This window comes from Apodemus sylvaticus, chromosome 3 (assembly GCF_947179515.1).
Source record: "Apodemus sylvaticus chromosome 3, mApoSyl1.1, whole genome shotgun sequence".
Taxonomy (NCBI): Eukaryota; Metazoa; Chordata; class Mammalia; order Rodentia; family Muridae; genus Apodemus; species Apodemus sylvaticus.
The window spans coordinates 109,027,833-109,053,305 of record NC_067474.1 but is presented as its reverse complement, the minus strand read 5'-3'; the positions used below and the strand labels follow the sequence as shown (position 1 = coordinate 109,053,305).

At 37.6% G+C, this 25,473-nt stretch overlaps 1 protein-coding gene and 1 pseudogene across 7 annotated transcripts in view; one reads left to right on the top strand and one right to left on the bottom strand.

Moving 5' to 3' along the window:
- Window positions 1-25,473, top strand: part of Caap1 (caspase activity and apoptosis inhibitor 1) — a 98,663-nt gene that overhangs the window by 32,500 nt on the left and 40,690 nt on the right. For 5 of the 7 annotated variants that reach the window (XR_007977041.1, XR_007977042.1, XR_007977043.1 and 2 more), the window contains exon 5: window positions 117-190. Coding sequence is in view for 4 of the 7 variants with exons in the window: in XM_052176759.1 (XP_052032719.1) it covers window positions 117-190 (74 nt within the window). In the remaining 3 variants the exon portion in view is untranslated. Of the gene's footprint in view, window positions 1-116; window positions 191-19,422; window positions 20,743-25,473 lie in introns of those variants that run through there. The other 2 variants (XM_052176757.1, XM_052176761.1) reach the window with 1 other exon arrangement.
- Window positions 22,564-23,534, bottom strand: LOC127679722 (ATP synthase F(0) complex subunit B1, mitochondrial-like; annotated as a pseudogene).

Genomic DNA, 25,473 nt, shown 5'->3' with positions numbered 1-25,473 from the left:
AATTATACCCTGCGGCTTGGAATTCATTGTGTCTCCCTGGCACCTAACATAATTTAAAGAACTTGGACATTAAATGATTGAATATGATTTTAAAAGTTTTTATTTTTATTGTTTAGGCAAGATACCTGTGTAGATTCTACTTCGTCCCTGAGAGAGAACAAACAACCAGAAGGTTTGGAGTCAAAACAAGGTATGGATTAAATACTTAATTTTATATAGCTTTTACCAATGGCAAATTTCCAGTCTGTAAATCCACCCTGTTTTACAGAGAGGAAAATGGAGTGCTGTATTTGTCCATGATCTTCCTAGCTACTTGGTGATCTGAATGTTGTGTGATTGGTTACAGGTGCCACCAGAAGGTTTTGCCATCTCAAGTGGTTTTATTACCATGATTTCTATTATGTGCTTTAGGTTGGGTACCTTTGGGTTATATGTGCAACAACGATGATAACTTTGTAGGATAACCACCCCTAAACCCTGTGACAAGATATTTTTCCTTATTTGCTTTCTTCCTTAGAGAAGAAATTCTTCAAATCAATTTGACATAAATCCTCTAGTACATATAAAGTGATAATTTTAATTTATTTAAGCCTTATAGATCAATGGGGCTAATTATTTAGATGCTTTAAAAATTCTACTAAAAATCATTACTAGGAAAAATTAGAAGTAATATTTTGTGTGTGTGTGTGTGTGTGTGTGTGTGTGTGTGGTGTTTTTGGTATTTTTTGAGACAGGGTTTCTCTGTGTAGCCCTGACTGTCCTGGAACCCACTCTGGGGACCAGGCTGGCCTTGAACTCAGAAATCCGCCTGCCTCTGCCTCCCAGAGTGCTGGGATTACAGGCGTGCGTCACCACCGCCCGGCTAATATTTTTTTATTGTTCAAATATCTCATGTTTTTTTTCTATTTGTGAAATGATGACTTAAAATTCCTGTAAAACTTGGAATTCCTGTAAAAGCTGTAGGAATTTTTCAGTAGAGAAAAGCAGATTTTTATTTCTTTTAGACTTTGTTACTGATAATTGATAATAAAGTAGAAAATGTATAATTTTGTTATATTTATTTAACATATATGTATATAATCTAGATTTTTAAAATGTAATCATGTTCATTAATAATTCTGATGCTGTTGGAAATTCTTCAATGCTTTTTAGAAATTCTTTCTTATTAGGCTCTTAAGTTGCCAGAAAAAATTATATATTTGTGCTTATGATTACTGAGTATTCTCAGAGATAGAAATAGATTTGGTTCATCAGCATTTCTTTGTCATAGAAATGTAAGTTATAAACATATTGTTTTCAGTTAATATAATTATTATCATTTAACCCTCTCTACATCTCACATATAATTAAACCACATTGCAGTTGTGGCTTTTTCGTTTCTTTTTCTTTTGAGACAGGATCCCACTTTGTAGCCAGGCTGGCTTTGAACTTGTGATTCTCTTGCCTCTGTCTCAGGAGTAGCAGGCATTTAACTACTATATTCAGCCTACCTTCATCATTTTCCTTTGTTCCTGAAGTTCTTAGTTTTGACAGAGTGGCGTATGTGAGTGTGCTGTTAGATCATCTAGGGGAAAATAATACTGTATGAAGAATAGAAAAGACTAGAATGAGGCAGTTTGATTCTGATTCCAGTAGAAAAGAAGCCAGAAACTGCATTGCACAATTTACACTAAGGCTAATTTTCTAAGGGAAGATGTTTTGTGGTTCCATATTCAGAAATACAGAGTTCTTAAAAACCCCATTGCAGTATCAATAGCCCATTTTGTTGTAATTTCATATAGTAACTTTAATCATTTGAAAACCAGCTATGGAAAAGCCAAGAAGAAGAGAAGAGACCCATGTAGCCATTTGCCAGAAAATGTATGTATGCATTTTGTATTTAGAAGCCTGTAGACTACCCTGAGTTTCCCACGTAAGCATGGGGAGCACAGTGTTGTCAATAGGCAGACACAAGAAGAGTGAGGGCAGAGTGTACACGGACTGCTGTGCAAACTGTTTGTCTCAGACAGTCACTGACCTGGAGCAATGCTTACATTTTCAGGGGGTTGATTTTGCTGTTAGTTTTGTTTTCCCGTGCATGAGGATGAAACTCAAGAAGGAATTCCTGTGTGCTAGGCAAGTGCTAGGCCATTGAATCAATCCAGTTCCACCCCTCTTAAAAGAAAACACAAGTAGAGGTTTTTTTTTGTTTGTTTTGTTTAAGAAAATGTTCTTAAGTAAAATATAAAATTCTTTGCTGCCTAATAAGATGAGAATGAATCTGGAAGTTTTATTTATGCAGAATATCTTTCAGATAGATTTTACATGGACAAATTGTTTTCTATTTGTAATTTGCAAAACTCTGAAAATGTAATACTGTTTATTTAACATAGCTTATTCTGCTCATAATAGTTCTAAAGTTCAATAGGCCAGGATGTAAAGCAGAACTGAATTTTCTGTTTGCTCTTTCAGTATGAATCTTACTATGACCTATTATTTCTATATTTAAGTAACAGACATGTTATTTAAATTTCCTTTTCAATTCTTCTTTTTCAGTTTGTAAAAGGCTCAAGTATGATTTGAGTAGTTATCCAGGGAGGATTCAGGCATCCACTGTCAGTTAAGGTCAAGTACTGATGGGAAGTACCATGTCTGAAACTAGCAGTGCTAAGGATGAATATTGAATTCATACACTAACCTTTATTATACTGATACGAGTAACTAAAGATCTACTTTTACCATGAAAATATTATTTAAATGCAGGCATAATACTATTTGATTGAAATGGTAACAAAATTAAAACTCTTGTGTTTGAAATCATTCATTTTTAACCAGAGGATAGCTATATGACCAATATCAGTTATAGTTTTGTTTTTGACCACAACTCTGTGTATGTGTATATATGAGCATGCACATGTTAATAAAATTAAACTACACCTATATAAGCTTGTTGTGAGCTTGGGACCTTAAGGTTTGACAGAATATCAGTGATTGTACTGTTGAAAATATTTAGAGCTGCTTTTAAAGTAGCTATGGTATATTTAAATTTAAAATATGGGTCATTTGTGCTATAGATTGAAAAAGGGAAATTTTTGTTTGTTGAATGTAATGTGTAAGAAACATTTTTAAACTTTAAAATCCATTTATGCTAGTGTGTAATAAATTGATTTTCCTACAGACTTATTTATGAGAATATTCTGCAATATTAAAATGCAGATCTGCATTTAAATTATGTATGTCTTGGGGATAATGTGTAGCTTAAAAATTATTGTAACTTAAAAATTAAGTTAAAATTTATGCTTGCATTACATCTTTAGAGTTGTAATGTTAATGAAGTTATACCACACTTGCGAAAGTTGTTCGGATATTTAGGTTGAAGAGTTGAAAAGTTTATTGTTATTTTAAAACGTTTGAAAAGTTGTTAAATAGAAAAGTGATTAGTTTATTTTGTATTACTCATAAGCATGAAAGCAGAGTAGACAATATTATCATTAGATAAAACTTTGGAGTTTAATTTCTGACTTCAGAGGTATCAGCAGATGCAGTGGATTGCCCCAAGTTCCTATATGCAAGGTGCTTGAGTGAAGATTGCATAAGCCACCACCTGGTGGTGCTCAAGCAATGCTTGGCTGTTTGACTTTGATATTGAAGTTTCTTTGAAATTGTCAGGTTTTGTAAAGACTAGTGTCCACTGCATTTTTTTGTACTTGGGCAAAGTGTTTAATATGTTTTCTTACTTTGTTTTGCTGTAGAGCAAACTACAAACTTGATTTTTTATCTCTACATTTTTTTGTTACATTAAAAAAAGGATGCTTAATTTAGTCTTTAGTCTGAGGGTTCTTTGTAATATATTCTATTCACTGGCTCATCAGTGTCAGTAAGGCATTTGTTCTGTTTTATGTGGAATCTTACATATTCATGTTTTTCATATGAAATTAGAGATATGCATATGCACATGAAATATGTACATAAGATTTTTACCTCAAATCTTACCATTAAAAGTTATCTAGTAGTTGGCTCACATAGCTATAGTTTAACCTTTGAATTCATGAGTTAATGAATACTACACAGCATTAGGGATTGCTTAGATGTGCTAGAAGTGTGGATCAGCAGTAGAGCCCTAGTCTAGCTTATGTAAGGTCCTAGGTTTGATCCCCAGCACTGAAAAAAAAAAGTTAAATAAGAGCTTCAAGAATTTGAAAGGCAGGCTTGAATAGGAATAATATATAAGGAAGGCTCTACTAGGAACAAATGTCAGTGGTTAAGTTATGTGATAAAAGCTTTTATTTTTGAATAAGCTTTCAGCCTTCAGATGCATGCTAATCATATTTCCAGGGATATGCAGGCAAATTTATAAAGTAAATCAGTAGAATAAGCTAATTATGTTTTAATTCTTTCAGTCTTTTTGATTATATATGTACATATATACAGCATCTATATAATTATAGTAGTGTAAACCAGTTTATAAGAATACAAAATATACGTGCTGATATAGGTGTTTAAAAATGTTTTCCTTTATAGACAGGCTAACAGGCTATAGAGTGTCAAAGAGCTGCAGGGTCTAGAGTCTGGAGAGATGCTAGCAGTGCTTCTCAACCTTCCCAGTGCTGCAGCCCTCATGCTGTGGTGATCCCCAACCATGAAATGATTTTATTGCTACTTGATAACTGTAATTTTGTTACTGTTATAAGTTGTAATGTAAATATCTGCTATGCAGGAATCGGACCCGAAAGCGGTAACAACCCACGGGTTGAGAAGCAGGTCTAGCAGCCAGACAAAGGGGAAGTGTCAGGGTCGCAGCTTGAGTCTTAGATTAAGGTCTGTAGTTCTTTAGTATAACATTGTGATTATATATCAGTGTGTTGATTGGACTGTAGAAAATGACTGAGAAAATAGATCGCAAATATATTTATGGGCTATGATATTGGTTAGTTTAATTTAATAATGTCACAGTTCATAGGTACAGCAAATATAATGCTGTGTGTCATGTAACCTTTACTTTCCAGTCATACCTTAAAACTGGAAGAAAATAATTGATAAATGGCTTATTAATTTTGTATTTTTAACATTTTAAAGTTATATACTTTTTTTTTATTTAGCAGAAGAATTATGAATCTTGGTGAGGTCCTTTGAATTCTTAAGATGAGGGTAGTTAGAAAAGTTCTCTACATTGTTGATCTAATGTAGTCCTGCATTGAGAGAAACTCAATTAGGTAGAGGGAAGTTAAGATTAAAGATGATGAAGAGGTGGATTTACAGCTACAGTGGCATTGAGAATCAGCTGAGACAATGCCTGTCTGTAATCCCAATACCAGGCTGAGGCTGGATGAGAATAAATTCCAGTCCAGCCTGGGCTATAGTGGGGCCCTGTCTTAGATGCCATCAGAGGCATTGATTACTTAGACAGGAAGAGAAGGGTCATGAGCTAGTGAAGTAACATTTGTAGACTGTAAGTTTTAAATATCTTCCTTGTATTTATTATATGTATATTATATGTATATATTATTATATGTAAATACATATCCTTGTACGTACTGCCACAGAAATCTTTGGATGGGCAAATGAACGCCTTAATTTTGCCTACATATGTTTGTGGTGTGAGTGTTAGAGAGCCCAGGAGACCAAGAAGAAAGTTGTACAAAGAAGTCTGGAGTTGGGAGCACAGGAGCGTGTGTGTGTGTGTGTGTGTGTGTGTGTGTGTGTGTAGTCGCAGAGTTGATGTTCTGTTTATTCCTCTATCACTTTCCACATTTTTGTTAGTGAGGTAAGGTCTTCTTCCAACTGAACGTGGAGCTCACTGATTGGCTACGCTAGCCAGCCACCTTGTTCTGGAGATTGCCTCTCTGTCCCGTGGGCTTGCCCCGACTGACTGCCAGGTTAGCCTTGCTTTTACATGGTTTCTGATGATCCAAACTTTGGTCTTTATATTTATTTGGTAAGCACCTTCTTCCTTTGTAATTCATCTCCCACTTTGTAATTCATCTCTTTCTATGGTTAATAATTGAATGAAATAATGAAAATTATGTAGTTTATTAGTTTTTTATCATTTGAAGTATAAGAATTTTCTACATTATAAAAAAGGTTAATTGTCAAGAATTTGAATATAGGAGGCTAGCCTTGACTAGTTTTCCTTTTTTAAGCCTCTAAATACTGGGATGACAGGCTTGGGCCACCATGCCTGATGTAGTGGTTTGAATATGTTTGGCCCAGGGAGTGGCACTATTTAGAGGTGAAGCCTTGGAGTAGGTGTATAACTGTGGACGTGGGCTTTAAGACCCTCTTCCTGCCTGAAAGTGAGTCTTTTCCTGTTGTCTTTGCATGAAAATGTAGAACTCTTAGCACCTGCTGTACCATCCCTGCCTGGACACTGACATGTACTTGCCTTGATGATAATGGACTGAGCCTCTAAACCTGTAAGCCAGCCCCAATTAAATGTTGTTTTTATAAGCGTTGCCTCGGACATGATGTCTGTTCACAGCAGTAAAACCCAAACTAAGACAGAAGTTGGTACCGGGTACTAGGGCATTGCTGATATAGGCCTGACCATGCTTTTGTTTGGAAGAATGTGGATTTGGGGACTTTGGATTTGGAAAGTCATGAATGTTTTAAGTGGGGCTTAATGGAATCTTAGTAGGAATATGGAAGACATTGTTGTGAGTGATTTGAGCTGTGCAGACCTGGCCCAAGAGGTTTCAGTGGAGAAGAACTTCAGTATGTGGCCTAGAGACTGTTTTTGTGATATTTTGGTGAAGAACATGGCTGCCCTTTGCCCTTGTCTGAAGAGTCTGCCTGAGACTAAGGTCTGAAGAGACGCAGATTAATTGCATTGCCAAAGGAAGTTGTAGAAAGGCCCATTATAGACTTGGTTCTCTGGTTAACTCTGATGAAAAGTGGTTTGAATAAGGCTCAGAACTGAAGGGGTCATGCAGAGAAGTTGAGGTTTGGCACCATGAAGAGAGCTTATGAGAGGCTGTCGGTGAAGCCTACTTGCAGCAGAAGACCTCACTGTATTGGATACACAGCAGTGGCAGTGGAGTGGAGTCAATCTAGCCTAGTGTGCTACAGATTGTAGATCTGGAGAAGTGACCCAAGCCCTTTGGGGGAGCCCAGATCATGTGTGGATCCCAGACACTGGAACAAGAAGCTGTAAAATTGAAGTTGACTGGAGACCCCAAGATGTTAAAGATGTCAGAACCTTGGGGATACCTCCTGAGGAAAGTAGCTAACAGAGTAGAACCAGCCCAGGTGAAAGAACTTTGTTGTAGTTAACACAGATGAAAAAGCAGTGGAGATCTGAAGACTGCTTTTACATCAGACATGGAGATGCAGAGTTTGAAGTTTGCCCATCCGGGTTCCTGTCTTGCTTTGTGATTACAATGAAGTGATTAGATGAATCTCAGAAGAGACTTTGTACTTTGGTCTTCTAACATTATTGAGACTGTTATAGATTATGGGGACTTTTGAAGTTGGGCTAAACGCTTTAGCTTTATGCTATGTTTATTTATAACCCCCATAGACTCATGTGTTTGAACAAGTCTGGGGTCCAGGGAGTAGAATGTAGTGGTTTGAATGTTTGACCCAGGGAGTGGCACTATTTGGAAGTGTAGCTTTGGAGTAGGTGTGTCACTTTGGGCGTGGGTTTTAAGGCCCTCTTCCTAGCTGCCTGGAAGCTAGTCGTTTCCTGTTTGCCTTTGGATGAAGATGTAGAACTCTCAGCTCCTGCTGCATTGTGTCTGCCTGGATACTGCATGCTCCTGCCTTGATGATATTGGACCAAACCTCTGAACCTTTAAGCCAACCCCAGTTAAATGTTTTTTTTTTAAGAGTTGCCTTGGTCCTGGTGTCTGTTCATAGCAGTAAAACCCTAACTAAGATACCTGGCTTCTTTGATGGAGAATGAAATTACAGGTTTGGTTCAGTATTTTGAGAAATGTCTAAATCTTTTTTTTTTTTTTTTTTTTTTTTTTTTTTGGATTTGGTTTTTTTGAGACAGGGTTTCTCTGTATAGCCCTGGCTGTCCTGGAACTCACTCTGTAGACCAGGCTGACCACGAACTCAGAAATCCTCCTGCCTCTGCCTCCCAGAGTGCTGGGATTACAGGCGTGCGCCACCACTGCCTGGTGAGAAATGTCTAATTCTTAAGCATTTGATTCTGGGATATGCCTTCTAGGATGAAAGCCATATTCTTAAGGCACTTATTTCAGAGGCTACACAACATGATTTTTCAGCAGATATTTGGATCTTGTTTGGTACACTAGGTACTTTTAAGTCAGTAAATACTTCCCACCTCCGCCTCCAGAATAAACAGGACTAGAGGTGTATACATTCTACCTGTCTTAGATTTCTTGGTGTGTGTGCATAGGTGCGTGTATGGGTATATGAGGTGAGAGGTCAACCTCAGGTGTTGTTTTTCAGGTGCCATCCGCCTTATTTATGAGACAAGGTCTCATTTGGAATGGAGCTTGTCAGTTAGGTTAGGTTGACTGGCCAGGAAGCCCCCAGGGACTCAGCGTCTCTGCCTCCTTAGTGCTGGGATTGATTATAGGTGCATGTGTTACCATGACTAGTTTTTTGGTTTTTTTTTTTAAACATAGGTTATTGTAGCGTGTAATATTAAAAAACAATTCACGCTATCACTGGCTAGGTTGGCAGTCTCTGTCTGTTCCCAGCCCAGTACCAAGACTGCATGTTTCCCTTTTGCTAAAGCCTGGCAAAAGTTGGCTCTGCCTCTCCAGAGCTCCAAAATCGCTCTCTCCTCCCTGTGGCTGGCTGCTACCAAACCTGCTCAGCACTTCCAAATTTCCTGCCGCACACTCTTGCAAACCCAGGCTCTGCCTCGGTTACCTTTCCCTGGAGCTCAGTTGAGTCACTGCGGAAGGAAAACACCAGAAAATCTTATTTTAGAATCAACAGGTAACACAATCTCTGGGCACAGAACCTAGCATCTTAAGTTTACCAACTCTTCTAGGTCTGCCTTCCTCCCACCGACCAAAAGGAAGACCCCTCCTTCTGCCTTCCCTCTTCCTCTCTCTCAAGACCCACCTCTTCCTTGCCAGTGATTGGCTTCTTGTCTTTATTATCTAATCACTAGGGGAAAATTCTGCTACAGGTTAGAGGGATCTAGGTTATAGGGATAGAACTTAGGCCCCTATGTTTGCACAGCAGCTTACCAGTGGAGCTGTCTTCCATGTCTGTGGCTGTTTCTGCTAGTGACTTATACTCATTAGTTCTTTTGAGATATTTGGCTTATCAAAAGAGCACAATAATAGGTAATCTACTAGCAGTGGTCAGCTGAAAACATACAGACTAAATAGGATATATTCATACATAGGAGTATATGTGTATATACATATTGCATGGCGAATATATATACACGTATGCATATAACAACAAATAGTGAAAAAGAGTTCATGAATCTGAAGGAGATTAGGGAGGGATATATGGGCGATTTTAGAGTGAGGGAACGGAAAATAGAAATGAAGTCATTTTGAAGATAAACTTTAAATGTTGTTTGGTTGTATCTTCAAATACTGGAACTGAGCTCTTCATCTACCACATTGTTGTTCAGTGCTGGGCACTAGGACTAAAGAGAAAAGTAAAATGTCCCTGGCCTGGAAAGAACCTCAAAAGAGACAGGCGTATTCCTTCCCATATTCACCTGTTCCTGTCTCTATGCATGCCCTGTTCTCCTTCTGAGACATTGTCAAGGATCATCCTCTATTTGTGTACAGGTTGTATTCTCTGAAAAGATGTATTTTTCCCATCTCATACTAAACCATTCTCTTCCATTCTTTTGAACTGTTACAACTAAGTCACTGTTGACTGCTCATCCTGACCTGTCTGCATTTGACCCTTTGATGATTTCCCTTTTCTCAGATTTCTCCTCCTTTCCTCTTTCTTCTCAGTCTCCTCCCCTTGACACTAAAGAGTGTTGGGTCCAGGATGTAGTCTTTGAACTTTTCAGCATTCCATAGATGGCGATTGTAAGTAGTCCCAGGACTGACTGGAGGAAAGCCTGGCTTGCTTCCAGCACTGCAAGTGCTTTTGTGTGCATGGTTGCGTTTTGCTTTCTAGTTCATGACCTGGGACTTCTACATGCCAATTGTATCTTGATCAAATATTATCTGACCTGTCCAAACTAGGTAGCACTCCCAGCCCCTTCATTTTCCAGAGCTCATACCTCAGCTTTCCTAGAAACTGGTGTTGTGTACTGGGCTGTAGTGTAAAGAAATCGTCATTTGATGACTGGCACTGCACTGCTCTCTTAAGTCTAGTTCACAGCCTGCCTCAGAGTATATTGATGGAAGGTTATCAGTTGTGACTGGGTTTCAATACTTGTGATTCAGTGTCTAAATCTGAAATTTGAGTTCATTGGTGTGAGTAGAAAACTGGGGTAAAACCAAAACTAAACAACCAAACAGTTCCAAATCTGTGATGCTACCCTAGTCTACTGTTTGTCTCACCTCTTCTTGATATGGAACTGGTCAGCACTTGATTCCTACCATCCTTGCCTATTTAACACCTCCTAGTTATAACTTAACCATTTAGGGATACCCAGGTGTTAACTGGACATGGTCTGTACTCTTACTGCCTACCTTGTAGTATTTTTTATTTATATCTGACTATCTTCTTTAAATAGTGTTTCATTAGATAAAGGGTTATATATGTCTTTGGTTTCTTTTAGTCTTTGATACTAGTCCATAGAAATTGGACTTAAGTCAATTATTTTGAATAAGTAAGGCGATAGATGATAAAAATGGTGTGTGCGTGTGTGTGTGTGTGTGTGTGTGTGTGTGTATGTGTTTCTGTATTTCTGTGTGTGCATGCACCATTGTGGATATGTGGGTTAGAGGGCAGCTTGTAGGTGTCTGTTCTCTCCTTCCACCTATGAATATTGGGGGTTAAACGCAGAACATTAATTAGCCTTGGTGAAAAGCTGTCATGGTTTGTATATGCTTGGCCTAGAGCGTGGTACCATTAGGAGGTGTGGCCTTGTTGGAGTAGGTGTGTTACTGTGGACGTGGGCTTTAAGATACTCTTTCTAGCTGCCTGGAATCCAGTATTCTGCTAGTGGCCTTCAAAACAAGATGTAGAACTCTCAGCTCCTCCTGCACCATGCCTGCATGGATGCTGCCATGCTCTCTCCTTGATGATAATGGACTGAACCTCTGAACCTGTAAGCCAGTGCCAGTTAAATGTTGTCCTTATAATGCTGCCTTGGTCATGGTGTTCACAGTAGTGAACCCTAAGACAGCATCGTTACTGGCCGACTGCTGGCAGGGAGTCTGTGCATTATTCTTTATATAGAAGGTATAAGCAAAAATGCTCTAGCTTTTCACCAGCTGTTCCAGTGCCTCCTCAGAAAAGCACATTGTTTCTGAGCTTAGTGTTTCTTTCTGTCCTCATCGAGATGAGGACGCTTGTTGTTTGTCATAGTCTTTGTCTTTACTACATGTAGGTCATGTTTCTTTTGATAGTTTATAATTTGGGTAATTATTGTTTCTTGAGTTTTACATAGCACTTCTTTTACACCCCTAAGCTGTTGATTTCTCCATAAGAAATATGTCCTTTTTTGTAACCATTCTGAAAAACACAAACAAAAAACTGAAACTTATGTGATGCTTTTATGATTTTTTTAACTTATTTTAAGGTGATAATTCCTTAACCAATTCCTTCTCCTTTTTTATGTCTCTTGAGGGAAGAATGACTGTGAAAAGAACTGACCATGGTCATTATTTTTACTACTTTTACAATTAGAATATTCTTAGTTTGAGGAATGATTTGTGCATATTTAGCAAGGTACTCCACTAATTTTTAGCATGTTGATAATGATTGAGTTTGCTTTATGAGTTTATAAAAAGTACTTCTATATTTTTATTATCTTTTTCTGAGCTTATATATATTTAAGCAATAGCTAAATAAATAGCAATAGTTAAAAAAATAGCAGTGCTTTAGACAACATGTGCATGTGTGAACTAGGCAGTGAAGCTGAGCCAGGCTCTTTGGACAGATTGTAAAGAACTGAGCTGTTACTAGGAGGGAATATGTGTGTAGAGCCTGACAGCTAGTGTTGCTCATGGACAGGACATAGGGCTGACCACTTGAGCATGAGCAGCCTATGGGGGCTTGTCCCTGACGAAAATGCTTTCTTTTAGCAGGTGGCTGCCTGTAGTTTTTCAACTAGGGGTGGGACCTTATGAGCCCTTCCCCAATTCATGCTGGGATGCCAATTGGTGTCGTTTTGTGCAGTCAACCATACTGTTTCTAACTTCAACAGTCATGTCCAGAAGATACATGACAGGTATTTTACAGCTGTCCTCCCGATCCTCAGCCTCTTAGAATATTTCCATCTCCTCTTCATGTAATGGAGCCTTGAATACACCGGTGGTTTTTATAGATGTCCCACTGTAGCGATGGGTGCCCCATAGTAATACACTTACACTTTGACCACTGTGGCTTTCTCTAATGCTTTCCGTTGGCTGCAGGAATCTCTTGCTTCTTTGGCTTATTGAGATGAGGGCTCACCATTGGCCTTGAACTCAAGAGCTTCCCTCAGTCCCCAAAGACTTGTTTAGGTGTTTCCCACCATTCCTTATTAAAAATAATTTTTTGTTAGATTTAAAAATTTTTGTATGTATTGAGTATTTCTGATGCCCATGGAGGTCAGAAGATGCCATCAGATCCCCTGGAACTGGAGTTAAGGATGGTTGTGAGTCACAGTGCCAGTGTTGGGAACTGAACCCAGTTCCTCTGCAAGAACAACAAGTAACCACTGAACCATCTTTCTAGCTCTGCTCCCTTAACTTTTGTAAACTTTCTTTTTTGTCACTGTTCTAGATCCCCTCCTGCCCTGCAGGAAAGTCCTGTCCTAAGTTTCACTAGTCAGTAAAAGGTAGTTTTTTGTGTTGTTTTTGTTTTGTTTTGTTTTGTTTGAGACAAAGTGGACAAAGGTGAGGTTGGCCTTGAACTCATGAGTGTTGCAATTAAACGAATTAAATACTATGTCTAGCTTAAAAGCAGTATCTTTTAAATTACATTTCCTTAATTAGGAAATATGTTCAAAAACATTTTTTCTGGTTCTTAATTTGTGAAATACCCTACCTGTTGCTTGCTACCCTTTATTCTTAGGTCTGGTTGTTTCTCAGTGTACATGTGTACATGCATACACATGCACATGCATGCATACATACATACACACACATACCCAATATACATACATATATATTTTGATATTTTTCCTTTTTACAAAAATATTTGGTAGTGTTTTCCTTAGTTCTGTTCCTATCTAAGAAATCAAAACTTTTTTCTCTCCTTCCTCCCTTTCTCTTCCTCTTTCCCCCTTTTTCCCCCATCTCCTTTTTTTTCTCATCTCATTTTATTTTTACAGTACCAGGGATCTACCCAGGCCCTTGTATGGGCTGGGCTAGTGCCTGCCACTGAGCTGTAACCCTAGGATTTTGATTGAAAAACTTCATTGTGGTTTCTTTGTGGATTTTTCATTTTTCTTTTTGCTTAGGAATAGCTCATATTTACTTGTCTTCTCTTCAGTTAATTTACATTTTGTGCTATTATCTTTTAGGTATTTCTCTCCTGTGTGACTAGTTACCTTTTGCAGGAATTTGGACAACTGTAAAAATACTCCCTCTCCTAGGTTTGTCTCTTGGCTTTATGTAATAATATATATCAAAAGGGTTCACAGGCAGGCTAGTTTTTCATGTTACAAATAAGAACTGAATTAACTAGAATATTATAAGCCCTTACAAGTGTTAAATACACAAATGTAACTTAAATGGTTTTTCACTTTGATGAGCTACACTGTGGTGTCATCAGTGTTTTTGTGTTTATTTGCTTTTATTAGCTGTCCTATCTAAAACACTTAAGAAAAATCAAGTTTATAAACCTTCAAGTTTTCAAGCAGTGAAATTTGCTGCAGGTTATAGTAAAGGATAGGTATTGCATTTTTGCTTTTCCTATTCTGTAATACACACCCTTTTATTTACACCCTTGGTATGCTACTTGTATGTGTTTCTCAGTGTATACACAGTGTTGGAGATATAACCCTTCGCCCAGAAGTTTATTTTAGTGAATGGATATTGGTTAGTTTTCTTCTCGTTGGCAGTAAAATGTTTGAAGAACATAAGATGTTGTGTTTAGTTGTCAGATATTTAGCCTTTATGCTCATATGTGTTAGCTCATCAGATAATGTAAACAAGTATTTCTCCATTAAATCAAACTATTCACTGTGTCCGTGGTTAATTTTAGTAATGATTGATTCATATTTCTGTCCAGATATTGAGTCTAGATGGATTGGTTTATTATTTAAAACTATATAGTACTTGTGTTCAGAGTTTGGGATATAAATCAAATAGGTAGGACAGAAAGAAGATAGCAAGAAAATGAAAAAAAGAGAAATGGTGAAATCATGTGGGCCAGAGGACAGTGGACTAGAATGTCACTGGCATGGGGTTGGCTACAGCCGTCAGAGACAGTGCTAAGGGATTCCCCTGGGACAGAGAGAGTGCTTAGGGAGTCTCCATGTGCTTCATGACATTTTCCTACTCCACTTTCACCTTGTCTTCCTATCCCTACAGCCAGTCAAGCTCTCACAGCCCTTTAATCCTTTCCACAGTCAGGCCGCTCCACTCTGTTTGTACTGCTTTTCTCTGAAGTGCTCTATATGGTCTGTAACATGAGGACCCATCTTCCTGGAGGAGCAGAGTTAATATAAGGAACGTATCACAGACGCCTGTTTCCTGAGAATAAACTTACTTTAATTATTCTGCAGCTCCATAGCATCAGCGACTTGGGTCCAATTTTTTTTGTTGATTTCTTTCCTGCACTGTTTTTGATTATTAGTCTTTAATAGTTCGAATTTTTATTCTCATTATTTTAATTGCATACTTGATATTTTTAACTCAGGCTTATTTTAATTTTATTTTTCTTTTTGGATTTTAATATCATTGGTTTATATTATGCATACATCAAACCTTTTTTAAAAGATCTTTAATAAAACTTGAGTAATTAACTAGACTTAAGTACTAGTGCTTTTATAAAGTCCAAATATGTGATTAGCTTACAAACTGAGTTTTGGGATTCTTAAAAAAATTCATGGTACATGAATATTTTTATTGTGAAAAAAGTTTGAATGTAAATTTTTGAAAAGCAATTCTAAAGCTTTATTAATATATTATCTGTTCAAGCTCTTCCTACTTACTAGAATTTTTTTCTATTTTTAATTTTTTTCTTCTTCCATTTTTTTCTTTGAGACCCCTGCCCCCACCCCCTCATACACACAGACACCCTCATCTCCTCTAACCCCTCCATTATCCCTCTTCAGGGGGAGGGGGCAGCATTGAATCTCTACAGGATTAGGCACATCCTCTCCCACTGAGGCCAGACAAGGCAGTCCTCATATGAGCTGGAGGCCACCGACCAGCCCATGTGTGCTCTTTGGGATTCCAACCACTTCTTTGAAAAGAATGTATAACCTTTGCCTTTTCTGCTTTGTGAGACATAAGAAAAATTCTAAAAAAGTTTTCATTGTTGAGAAACCATGAGAGCAAATTATCTTGGAAATGTGTTCTCATGTTTACAGGTGGTAATTTTAGAAAAGTGAGTTACTGATTGTGCTGAAATGATGAAACTTAAGAAATAGTGGAGAGGCTAAAAATGATTAATATCTTCATATAACTTCTATAAATTACTTGCTTTTATTTTGTAAAAAGTACACATGTGAAATCATTTCAGGTTTGGCATGTGTGGTATACTTACAATGGACTGATGTAACCTAGGAATGCCTCCAGCAATATGGTGTAGAGAACCGAAGTTACTTGAATTTGATAATTTTGAATGTGAACACAGAACACCAAATTTCTTTAGTGATAGAATAGATGTACTGTTGTTATTAGGAAAGCAAAGGCATAAAGCAGTATATTTTTTGTCTATTTATATATTTGAAATATATTTTCTTTTTTTAAATTCAATATATTTTTTATTTACATTTCCAATGATTTCCCCTTTTCTAGCCCCCCACTCCCAGAAAGTCCCATAAGCCCCCTTCCCTCCCCCTGTTCTCCCACCCACCCCTTCCCACTTCCCTGTTCTGGTTTTGCCCTATACTGCTTCACTGAGTCTTCCCAGAACAAGGGGCCACTCCTCCGTTCTTCTTGTACCTCATTTGATGTGTGGATTATGTTTTGGGTATTCCAGTTTTCTAGGTTAATATCCACTTATCAGTGAGCGCATACCATGATTGATCTTTTGAGACTGGGTTACCTCACTTAGTATGATGTTCTCCAGCTCCATCCATTTGCCTAAGAATTTCATGAATTCATTGTTTCTAATGGCTGAATAGTACTCCATTGTGTAGATATACACAATTTTTGCATCCTCTCTTCTGTTGAGGGATACCTGGGTTCTTTCCAGCTTCTGGCTATTATAAATAGGGCTGCTATGAACATAGTGGAGCATGTATCCTTATTACATGCTGGGGAATCCTCTGGGTATATGCCCAGGAGTGGTATAGCAGGGTCCTCTGAAAGTGTCATGCCCAGTTTTCTGAGGAACTGCCAGACTGATTTCCAGAGTGGTTGTACCAATTTGCAACCCCACCAGCAGTGGAGGAGTGTTCCTCTTTCTCCACATCCTCGCCAACACCTGCTGTCTCCTGAGTTTTTAATCTTAGTCATTCTGACTGGTGTAAGGTGAAATCTCAGGGTTGTTTTGATTTGCATGAAATATATTTTCTTGGTTTGTCCTTTGAGATATTGGGTCTGACTATATGAACATTTTTACCTTGAGTCTCTGGTGGTACCTACTTTACAAAGCATTTCACTATGCCAGTTCAGGGCAGAGTGACTCTTGAGCTGTGGTACTTTTATAAGTAAGCCATATAAACAGGGTTTGAAAGTTATTCAAATTAAGTGAAAATGTGTGTAGTTTTGTGCTTCTTAGTCCTGGTGAGGTGTTTGAAAGCCGTCTTCCTGCTGAAGGGGAAAAAAGATATGATTTGAATCTGAAATGCCCCCACAAACTCATGTGGTATATATACTCTTAGTCCCACGTGGATGGTGGTTTGGAAGGTTGCAGAACTTTAAGTCACTAGAAGCCACTGGGAATTTATCCCAAGGAGATGTGTGTCCCTGGCCCCTCCACCTGTTCCTCTCTTACTGTTTGCCATGTAACCATGAACTGAAAGCTAATAAATCTTCCCTCTCATAAGTTATTTCAGGTGTTCTGTCATAGTCTGATAGGCTTTGTTCCATGTTTCCAGGCCTGCTCTGAGACAGAGCATTGTGCAGTGGGAACATTTGACAGAAACTATTCATGAGGTGGTAAGGCAGGAAGCAGGGAGAGGCAGAGAGAGACAGAAACACAGACAGACCAGACAGAAAGACAGACAGACAGACAGACTCATGGCTGAGGAGGGAACAAACAAAAGAAGAAAAAAAGAACAGAGGGGTCAGGGCAGCTCTCCCTCCCCCCCCCCCCAGCATCCACCTTTACAAACCACTCCCATGGCGCAGCATTTGGCAGAAACTGTTCATGCCACAGTGGTAAGGCAGGAAGCAGGGAGAGGGAGAGAGAGACAGAAACAGACAGACAGACCAGACAGAAAGACCACTCCCATGGCACAGCACTGTGGTTACTCTTTCTCCTAATGATAGTGCCCCGTTGGAAGGCTAGTAACATTTATATTCACTACTTAACCTTCTCTTCATTACTCCCAAAGGCACATGGCCATTGTGTAATGCAAAACATACTTAGTCCATTTTTGGACCTCCCAAAGTCTTAATGGTCAACACTGTCCAAAAGAGCCCAGCCTCTCTGAGGGACTGCTCAGAGGGATCCCAAGCCTGCTACCCAATCCCTGGCTGCCCAGACCTCTCTTTGTGGAAGCCTTCATGACAATGTAATTCATGCATTCTGCACAGATGTCAAACCATAATAGCTGTTTGATTGTAAATGACCCCAAGTCTTCTTATACCTGAACATTGATTTTTTGAGGCTATGAACAACATGGCACATGCTTTCTTATTTTTTTTTAATCTCAAACTAGATATTTTTATCAAACATTTTGTACAACAGAAGGGTTATGCATTTTCATGTAATTATTTTCTTCCTAATTGTGAATTCTTACTTTTGGGGGGAGATACCTGAAATGTTCTTTAGAATCTGCTAAAATCAGAACCTTTTTACACATTTTATTTGTGGCAACAAAAATAATATGTTAATTGGTTTTCTACTTTAATTTTGGAATTGGAAGTGGCTTTCTAATTTAGGGTAGGGTCAACAGAGTATCTGTTATAAAGCAAGTGAAGTAGAATTGTTTCTTTACTGTTCATTTTGTTAACATTGGTTTCATTTGCCAATCAATTTCATAAATAAGTTTTCCCCCATAGAGGAAAGGTATCAAAGCCAAAGGTTTGAGAATTAACTTTTAAATAATAACTTAAAATAAAATAGAGTAATAAATGAGTACTCAGAATTGTAAATGATATCTGAATTTAGGTAATGCCCAGTGCCAAAGCCAAGATGGTCTGGAATATCATAATCTTCATTTAGATTAAGTTCTTTCAATATTATTTATTATTTTTATTTATCTGACTACACTGTAGCTGTCTTTAGACACACAACAGAAGAGTGCATCAGATCCTATTACAGATGATTGTGAGCCACCGTGTGGTGTCTGAGAATTAAACTCAGGACCTCTGGAAGAGCAGTCAGTGCTCCTATTCTCTGAGCCATCTCTTCAGCCCTAGATTAAATTCTTGACATCAGAGTTTTGCAATTATTATTAAAATAATTGTCTACCAACTTTATTAATTTAAAACAAAGACCTGTTTTTAAACTTAATTGTTAGTAGCTTTAGATATTCTTTAATTTATTGATTTAGAACCAAGTGCTTGAATAAGTATATAAGAAGATTTAAGATACAGAAATGATGTGCAGAATATCTAGCTTCCTAATGATATTTTTCCCTCTTTCCAGTCTACAAAGCCAAGTGTTTTAAATATCTCCTAGGATGAAATTGTATTTCCCCTAAAAATCAATTGAAATTTATTTGTATTGTATACAAATCAAGCATTGTATAATGCTTGATTTAAAAGGATTTCAACATGAGCCTTGATTTCATAATGTATAAACTTTATTGTGGTATAACATTTTAATTAGGAGAATCGATCAAGGTAACTCTGATGGACTAAGTTTTCCAATGGTCTGTGTTTCATGAAGCTGGAATGAAAACTACTCTTGGATTTATATAAAATGTAGTATGTTTTTCAAGTTGAAGAGTCAGGAAAGAAGTGAGTGCAATAAAGATTCCAGATGAGCTTGGGCCTTTATAGTGGGGGTAGGTCAGGGCAGCCCCTTCCTAAGTAGAGGGAAACCCAGGGCTTTGGGTTACATGGTTCTCCCCCACCCCCTTTTTTTTGTTTGTTTCAGGCAAAGGGGAAGATAGTGATGTACTCAGTATAAATGCAGATGCTTATGACAGCGATATAGAAGGCCCAAGCAATGAAGAAGCTGCTACTGCTGCCGCCACCGCCCCTGCTGCTGCTGCTTCAGAGGTCCCAGAAAATGCAGTCCAGAGTGAAGCTGGTCAGATAGATGACCTGGAGAGAGATATTGAAAAAAGTGTGAATGAGATTTTGGGACTGGCAGAGTCTAGCCCAAAGGAACCCAAAGCGGCCACCCTGACTGTTCCTCCCCCAGAAGATGTTCAGCCTTCTGCACAGCAACTGGAGCTTCTAGAACTTGAAATGAGGGCAAGAGCGATTAAGGCTCTTATGAAAGCTGGTGATATAAAAAAGCCAGTCTAGTTTTCTGACTTGAATATTATATGTGTTTGAATGAAGCCATGTCATATAATTTTGTATCTGATGTTTATTTGGGTCTCATGTGATATTTCTCATGTAAAACTTATTAGGTAAACTCATCTTAGGCTGAAAGTATATATATTTTTTACTTTTATATTATAGATTATAGATGAATATTTAAATTCATGACAAATATGGTTGGATACCCTGGATATTTCTTTTAGTTAATGTCTGTAAATTGATATCTTAAAAGCCAACAGGAAGGAGACAGAATATTTTTTTTTCCTTTGTTTTTAATAGTTTGGGCAACAAACTCAAAAGCTTTAAGAAAGATTGACCAAGCATGTTTCTCTTAAGGCTACCTGGATTTTTCAATAGAATATTAAATTATTGCTCCTAGATTTGTTAACAGTCTAAGAACTTTAGTTTTGTGTATATAACATTTAAGATATGTACTGTTGGAGGATGCCTTTTGTGGATGTGAGTTTACTAGCTAAAACTAACAAACTGTTTTGTTGTAAGGCTCAGAGATCGAACTTGCTTTAAAAGCTTTTTTAATAAAGAAGTAAAATCAACTTAAGGCTATTTTTTTAATAATGTAAAGTTAATTTGTTCATGTTAAATTTCAGCAACAAGCCATTCTGACATATGTTTGGTCTTTTGTTCACATTTTTTTCTTTCAATAAAACAAAACAAAACAAATTTTCATTTACATTCCAAGCTATCAGGAAGGTGATATTATGATACAGGGTTTTGTTTGATGTCATTCTTAGAAGATCTGATGTATAGTTCCATAAATCAAGATAATAAAAGGCTGTTATTCTGAATATGAAGACTTGATACTTTTCCAAAAGCAAAATTGACTTTAAGAACCTTTGATAAGTTGATGTTGTAATTAAGCTAATTTTGTATACTTTTTAATAAACAAATTAGCATCTTGCCACAATCACAGATATCTTTTGCTTCATTACTAGTTATACTTGTTTAATAACAAAATACATTTTTGTAGTGTCCCTTAAAATAAATAACCTTTTTTCTAAAATAGAAATTTGGAGCTGTTTGTATATTTGATAACAAATGCTTTGGTATAATTTATTTATAAACCAAGCTCTAGAGACATAAAATGGGAAGCCTCTTCACACAGTTTGCAGGGGTTGTGTCTCATTAGCTGACTTAATTATATGTTGATTTTGAGAGGTTTAAGGGACCCAGAAGACAGACATATTTATGAACTATTGATATTACAGATATATTTATTGCTGCTGAACACGTCTTTAAATCCTTTCATTTTTTTTTGCCCTCTCTGAATTTAATGAAGCACGGAAGCCTTTTGTCACATGACCTCTTGGCCCAAGAGACATGGATGTGGTTTTAGTAGTGCTGAGTGCTCATTCTTAGTGCTTCAGTATGAGTAGGCATTAGTTATAGTGAAATAGCTTTTCTCCTCCTAACATAAATGTTACAATAATGAAGCAGCACAGAATAACCATTACTGCTTACTAAGTAATAAACACAGCAGGTTGCATTTGTGTGACTAGATATACAAGAGTAAAAAAAGGCTCTAGTTTCAGTTCCTGCTATAAAATCTTGGGTGCCCTATTTGGTGTATTTGCTATAGAGGAAATTTGAAGTAGAGTATGTGTGAGAGAGAATGAATTGGACATATTAAAGATTATTACATCTCTGCTTTAAAAAAACCTTTTTTCCATATTGAAATCTTAAGAGCTTCTTGAAAATAGGAACTTTTGTATTAGAAATATGTTGTAATGGGAAAATGACATGTAATTCTACTGCTTACACATAACTTCCAACTCAGGGACAGTTGCTGAATGTCTCTAGGATTCTGAACAGCAGACTGGTGATGAAGGGTACAATATCTTTCTATGTGTAATTCTTTTGTTAAAATGAAGGAAATCCATGGCTGATATTTAACTAGTAATTAAGTTTTTAAATGGTCAAAATAGTTCTAACATGATCAGGAAAATGACTCAAATATGTTTTTTTTTTTGTTTTTTGTTTTGTTTTGTTTGGTGAGGGATGTTCTATTATGGGGACATTACCTGACTTGTAGTCCAGGCTGGACTCCAGGCTGGACTCCATCTTACCTTCTGCTTCTAGTTAGACAGTTAAACCTCCAGGGATTAATGGTGTGTGCCACCAAGTCCAATTTTATCCAGAACTTGAATGCTGTGTGGCAACTGATGATGTCTTCTCAGCATTAATGAGCCGTTGTCCTAAGTACAGTGTCTGTAAAATGCTACCAATTTCAAAGGGTTTCTAGGCTGGATAGTATAGATCTTTACATACAGTAAAATATGTACTTTTTATTTCCATTTTTAAGCTGGACAACAAATGAGTGAGTATAATTTGGGCAGACTAAAGATGTTAAAATTTCTCAGTTCAAGTTTTTTTTTTAAATAAAAAGTAGGAAAAGAAACTTCAGTTATTGCCTTGATTCTATCAATTTGTCTTACAAACTAAAAGATCAGTGCTTTAACTAAAATTTTATGTTTTTTATTTGGTTTCCATTTTAATTGTCAATTTATGGCAAGATAGTATAATAAGTTACAAGGGTAAACTATAGCTTGGTCATTTTAGTTAGCAAGTTGCCACAAATTGCTCATTCAAAATCAAACAACGTCAGATGCAAAACAGGAATCAGAAATACCTGCCTGGACAGTGGGTCTAAGCCACTCAGTGAATCTTGATCATTGTAATTTCAGTAGCCATTCGTCCAGGAGTTACTGCCACACAGACCATTTCCTATTTAGTGAACTCTTTCTGCTGTCTCAGTTGAGATAGAGACTTGGCACTTGGCAGTTGTCCCCTTCCCTTGCTGTACAGTGATGCTGTACATCCTGTTCTTCACCCGGTCTGTCATATATTCCTGGTCCCTTTGCCATATCATATCCTGTCCAGAAATATGGTAGTCTAGGTGATTCTTTTCCTCCATGTACTGATACCCTATGAAGCTGTTGCCAGTAAGTGACCTCCAAGGCTGTACTGATGTCATTTATTAGACATCAGAGGTAGTCCTGCTTCTGAATGAATGTCTGCTGTGCCTTCTCTATGTCAGTTATATCCTAAGCCCCTTTCATAGTCACCTGCCTTACTTCTAGTTGAACAACTTTTTGCTCACTATGTTTATTAATAAATATTCCCATAGAGTTACTATACTTTTTTTCTTTCTCTCTCTCTCTCTCTTTTTTTTTTTTTTTTTTTTTTTTTTTGGTTTTTCGAGACAGGGTTTCTCTGTGTAGCTCTGGCTGTCCTGGAACTCAATCTGTAGACCAGGCTGGCCTCGAACTCAGAAATCCATCTGCCTCTGCCTCCCAAGTGCTGGGATTAAAGGCGTGCACCACCACCACCACCACCCGGTGAGATACTATAATTTTTAATCCTATAGTCAATCTTACTACTGATATAGTAGAGAAGGTCTCTGGGTTAATTACATTTATTTCTTTAGATAGAAAATAAAAGGTAAGTCCATGTCTAAGCATGTAGGGTCTTGTTACACCAGTTTTAGGATAAAGGAATGGGAAGAACTCTTTAGGGATCAGCTTTTTCTTCATATTCAAGAAGGGGGTTGGTAGAGAAGCAATACACCTGGCCCCAGATGGCTGTGATCTTCAGACACTGGTGGCAGACAGTGCCACCCAGAACAGCATGGCTAGTCAAGTTGGCAGCCATCTTCCTATTTTTACATTGTCATCTTATATTCAAATAGACTTTAAAAAATGATTTTCTGTTTTTAACTATATATGTTTGTGTGTATGCAGACACAGGTTCCTGCGGAGCCTTGGGAGCTAGAATTACAGGCAGTTGTGAGCAGCTTTTTTAGTGTACTGGGAAGCCAACTGGGATCCCTTTAAAGGGCTGTAGATACTTTCCTCACTCTGCCACCTCTACAGCTCTGGGAGACTTTTTGAGATGAAAATTTTTAATTAAAAATCGATTTTATTTATTTTTGCGTATGAGGCCTCACATTTAATCGTGTGTGTGTGTTTGTGTGTGTGTGTGTGTGTGTGTGTGTGTGTGTGTGTGCGCGCGTGTTGATCAGGGAACAACTTTTAGGAGTTACTTTTCTCCTTGCATCCTGCGGGTTCTGTGAGTTTAATTAGATCTTCAGGATAGAAGCATTTGATTTTTCCCAGTCAGTCATCTTGTTGGCCAGAGACATGGTTTTGCTATGTAGCCCAGGCTGGGCTCATTTGAACCATTCACTCAGACAATGACTCGTGGTATGCCCCCTGTTGCTTCATCTTCTAAGCACTGGAATTAGAGTCATGTGCCACTGGACCAGCCTGAATTCTCCTTTTAAGTGAAGTGCTAGTTATTACTATAAGCACTGAATGTATTTAATATTTAGTAATTAAGGTACATTAGTAGGTCTGTAGGGCCCTGGATAAAGCATCTGCCACACAAACAAAGACTTGAGTTTGGGTCACTCAAACCCATGTAAATACTGTGTATGTGTGTGTGTGTGTGTGTGTGTGTGTGTGTGTGATATCCTCCATCCAACAATTGTAAGTTGGACATAGTTGATTCCCCAGAGCAAGCTGGAGTTTGGTTCACTCAAACCCATGTAAATACTCTGTGTGTGTGTGTGTGTGTGTGTGTGAGAGAGAGAGAGAGAGAGAGAGAGAGAGAGAGAGAGAGATCCTCCATCCAACACTTGGAAGTTGGACATAGTTGATTCCCCAGAGCAAGCTGGCTACTCTTAGATGGTGTACAGGTGAGCTTTGGGTTCAAACTGAGAGGTCTTCCTCAGTAAGTTAGAGAACAATGAAGGAATTCTATTGTTAACCTCCACTCTCACATGTGAACTCAGATAGACATACTTATAATATCACACACACACTTGACAAGATAGATGCTCTGTGATGTAATGACTATGAGGGTTAAGGAACAAAGTGTTCAGATTCTGCACTGAGCAGCTCTGTATTCTTGTCCAAACAGCCATAAATGAGGGAAATAATTAGCCATATGTATAATTTCTTAGAGCTACAATAGTCTGTAATTCTAATAAAGTAGGACCTATAATTTATGAAACAGTGCTCTTAAGTTCAATTGTTTCTTAGCTCCTCCAAAGCAGTTGTTATCCTTTGTTTCTTGCTACTTCTTGGTATGAACTACAGTCTAGTTGTGGTATTTTTTTCTTTACCCAATTAATGTCTTCATTGTCAGAATCTCTTCATATACATACTGATCATAATTATTCATGTTTGACCATACACTTAGATGATTTTAACATACTATTTTTTGTAAGTAATTTCAAGTTGAGGCTTTTTTATTTAATTGAAATTTTTTTCTCATGCATTATATTCTGGTCACAGTTTCCCCTCCCACAGCTTCTAATTGAGATGCATTAGTCGGGATGTAGGACCATAGATGAAGCGTCTGTCACACAAACGTAAGGACTTGAGTTTGGGTCACTCAAACCCATGTAAATACTGTGTGTGTGACATCTGCCATTAAGCATTTGGAAGTTGGACACAGTTGATCACCAGAGCAAACTCTCACTAGAAAACAAACAGGCAAAGAACAACAATAAAAACAAAGAAAGCAGAATATAGGAAAAAACACAAGATACATGGACACGCACACACGGAGCAGAACTCATAAAAACACAAAATTGGAAACTACATGTACGCAGTGGTTTTTTTTTTTTTTTTTC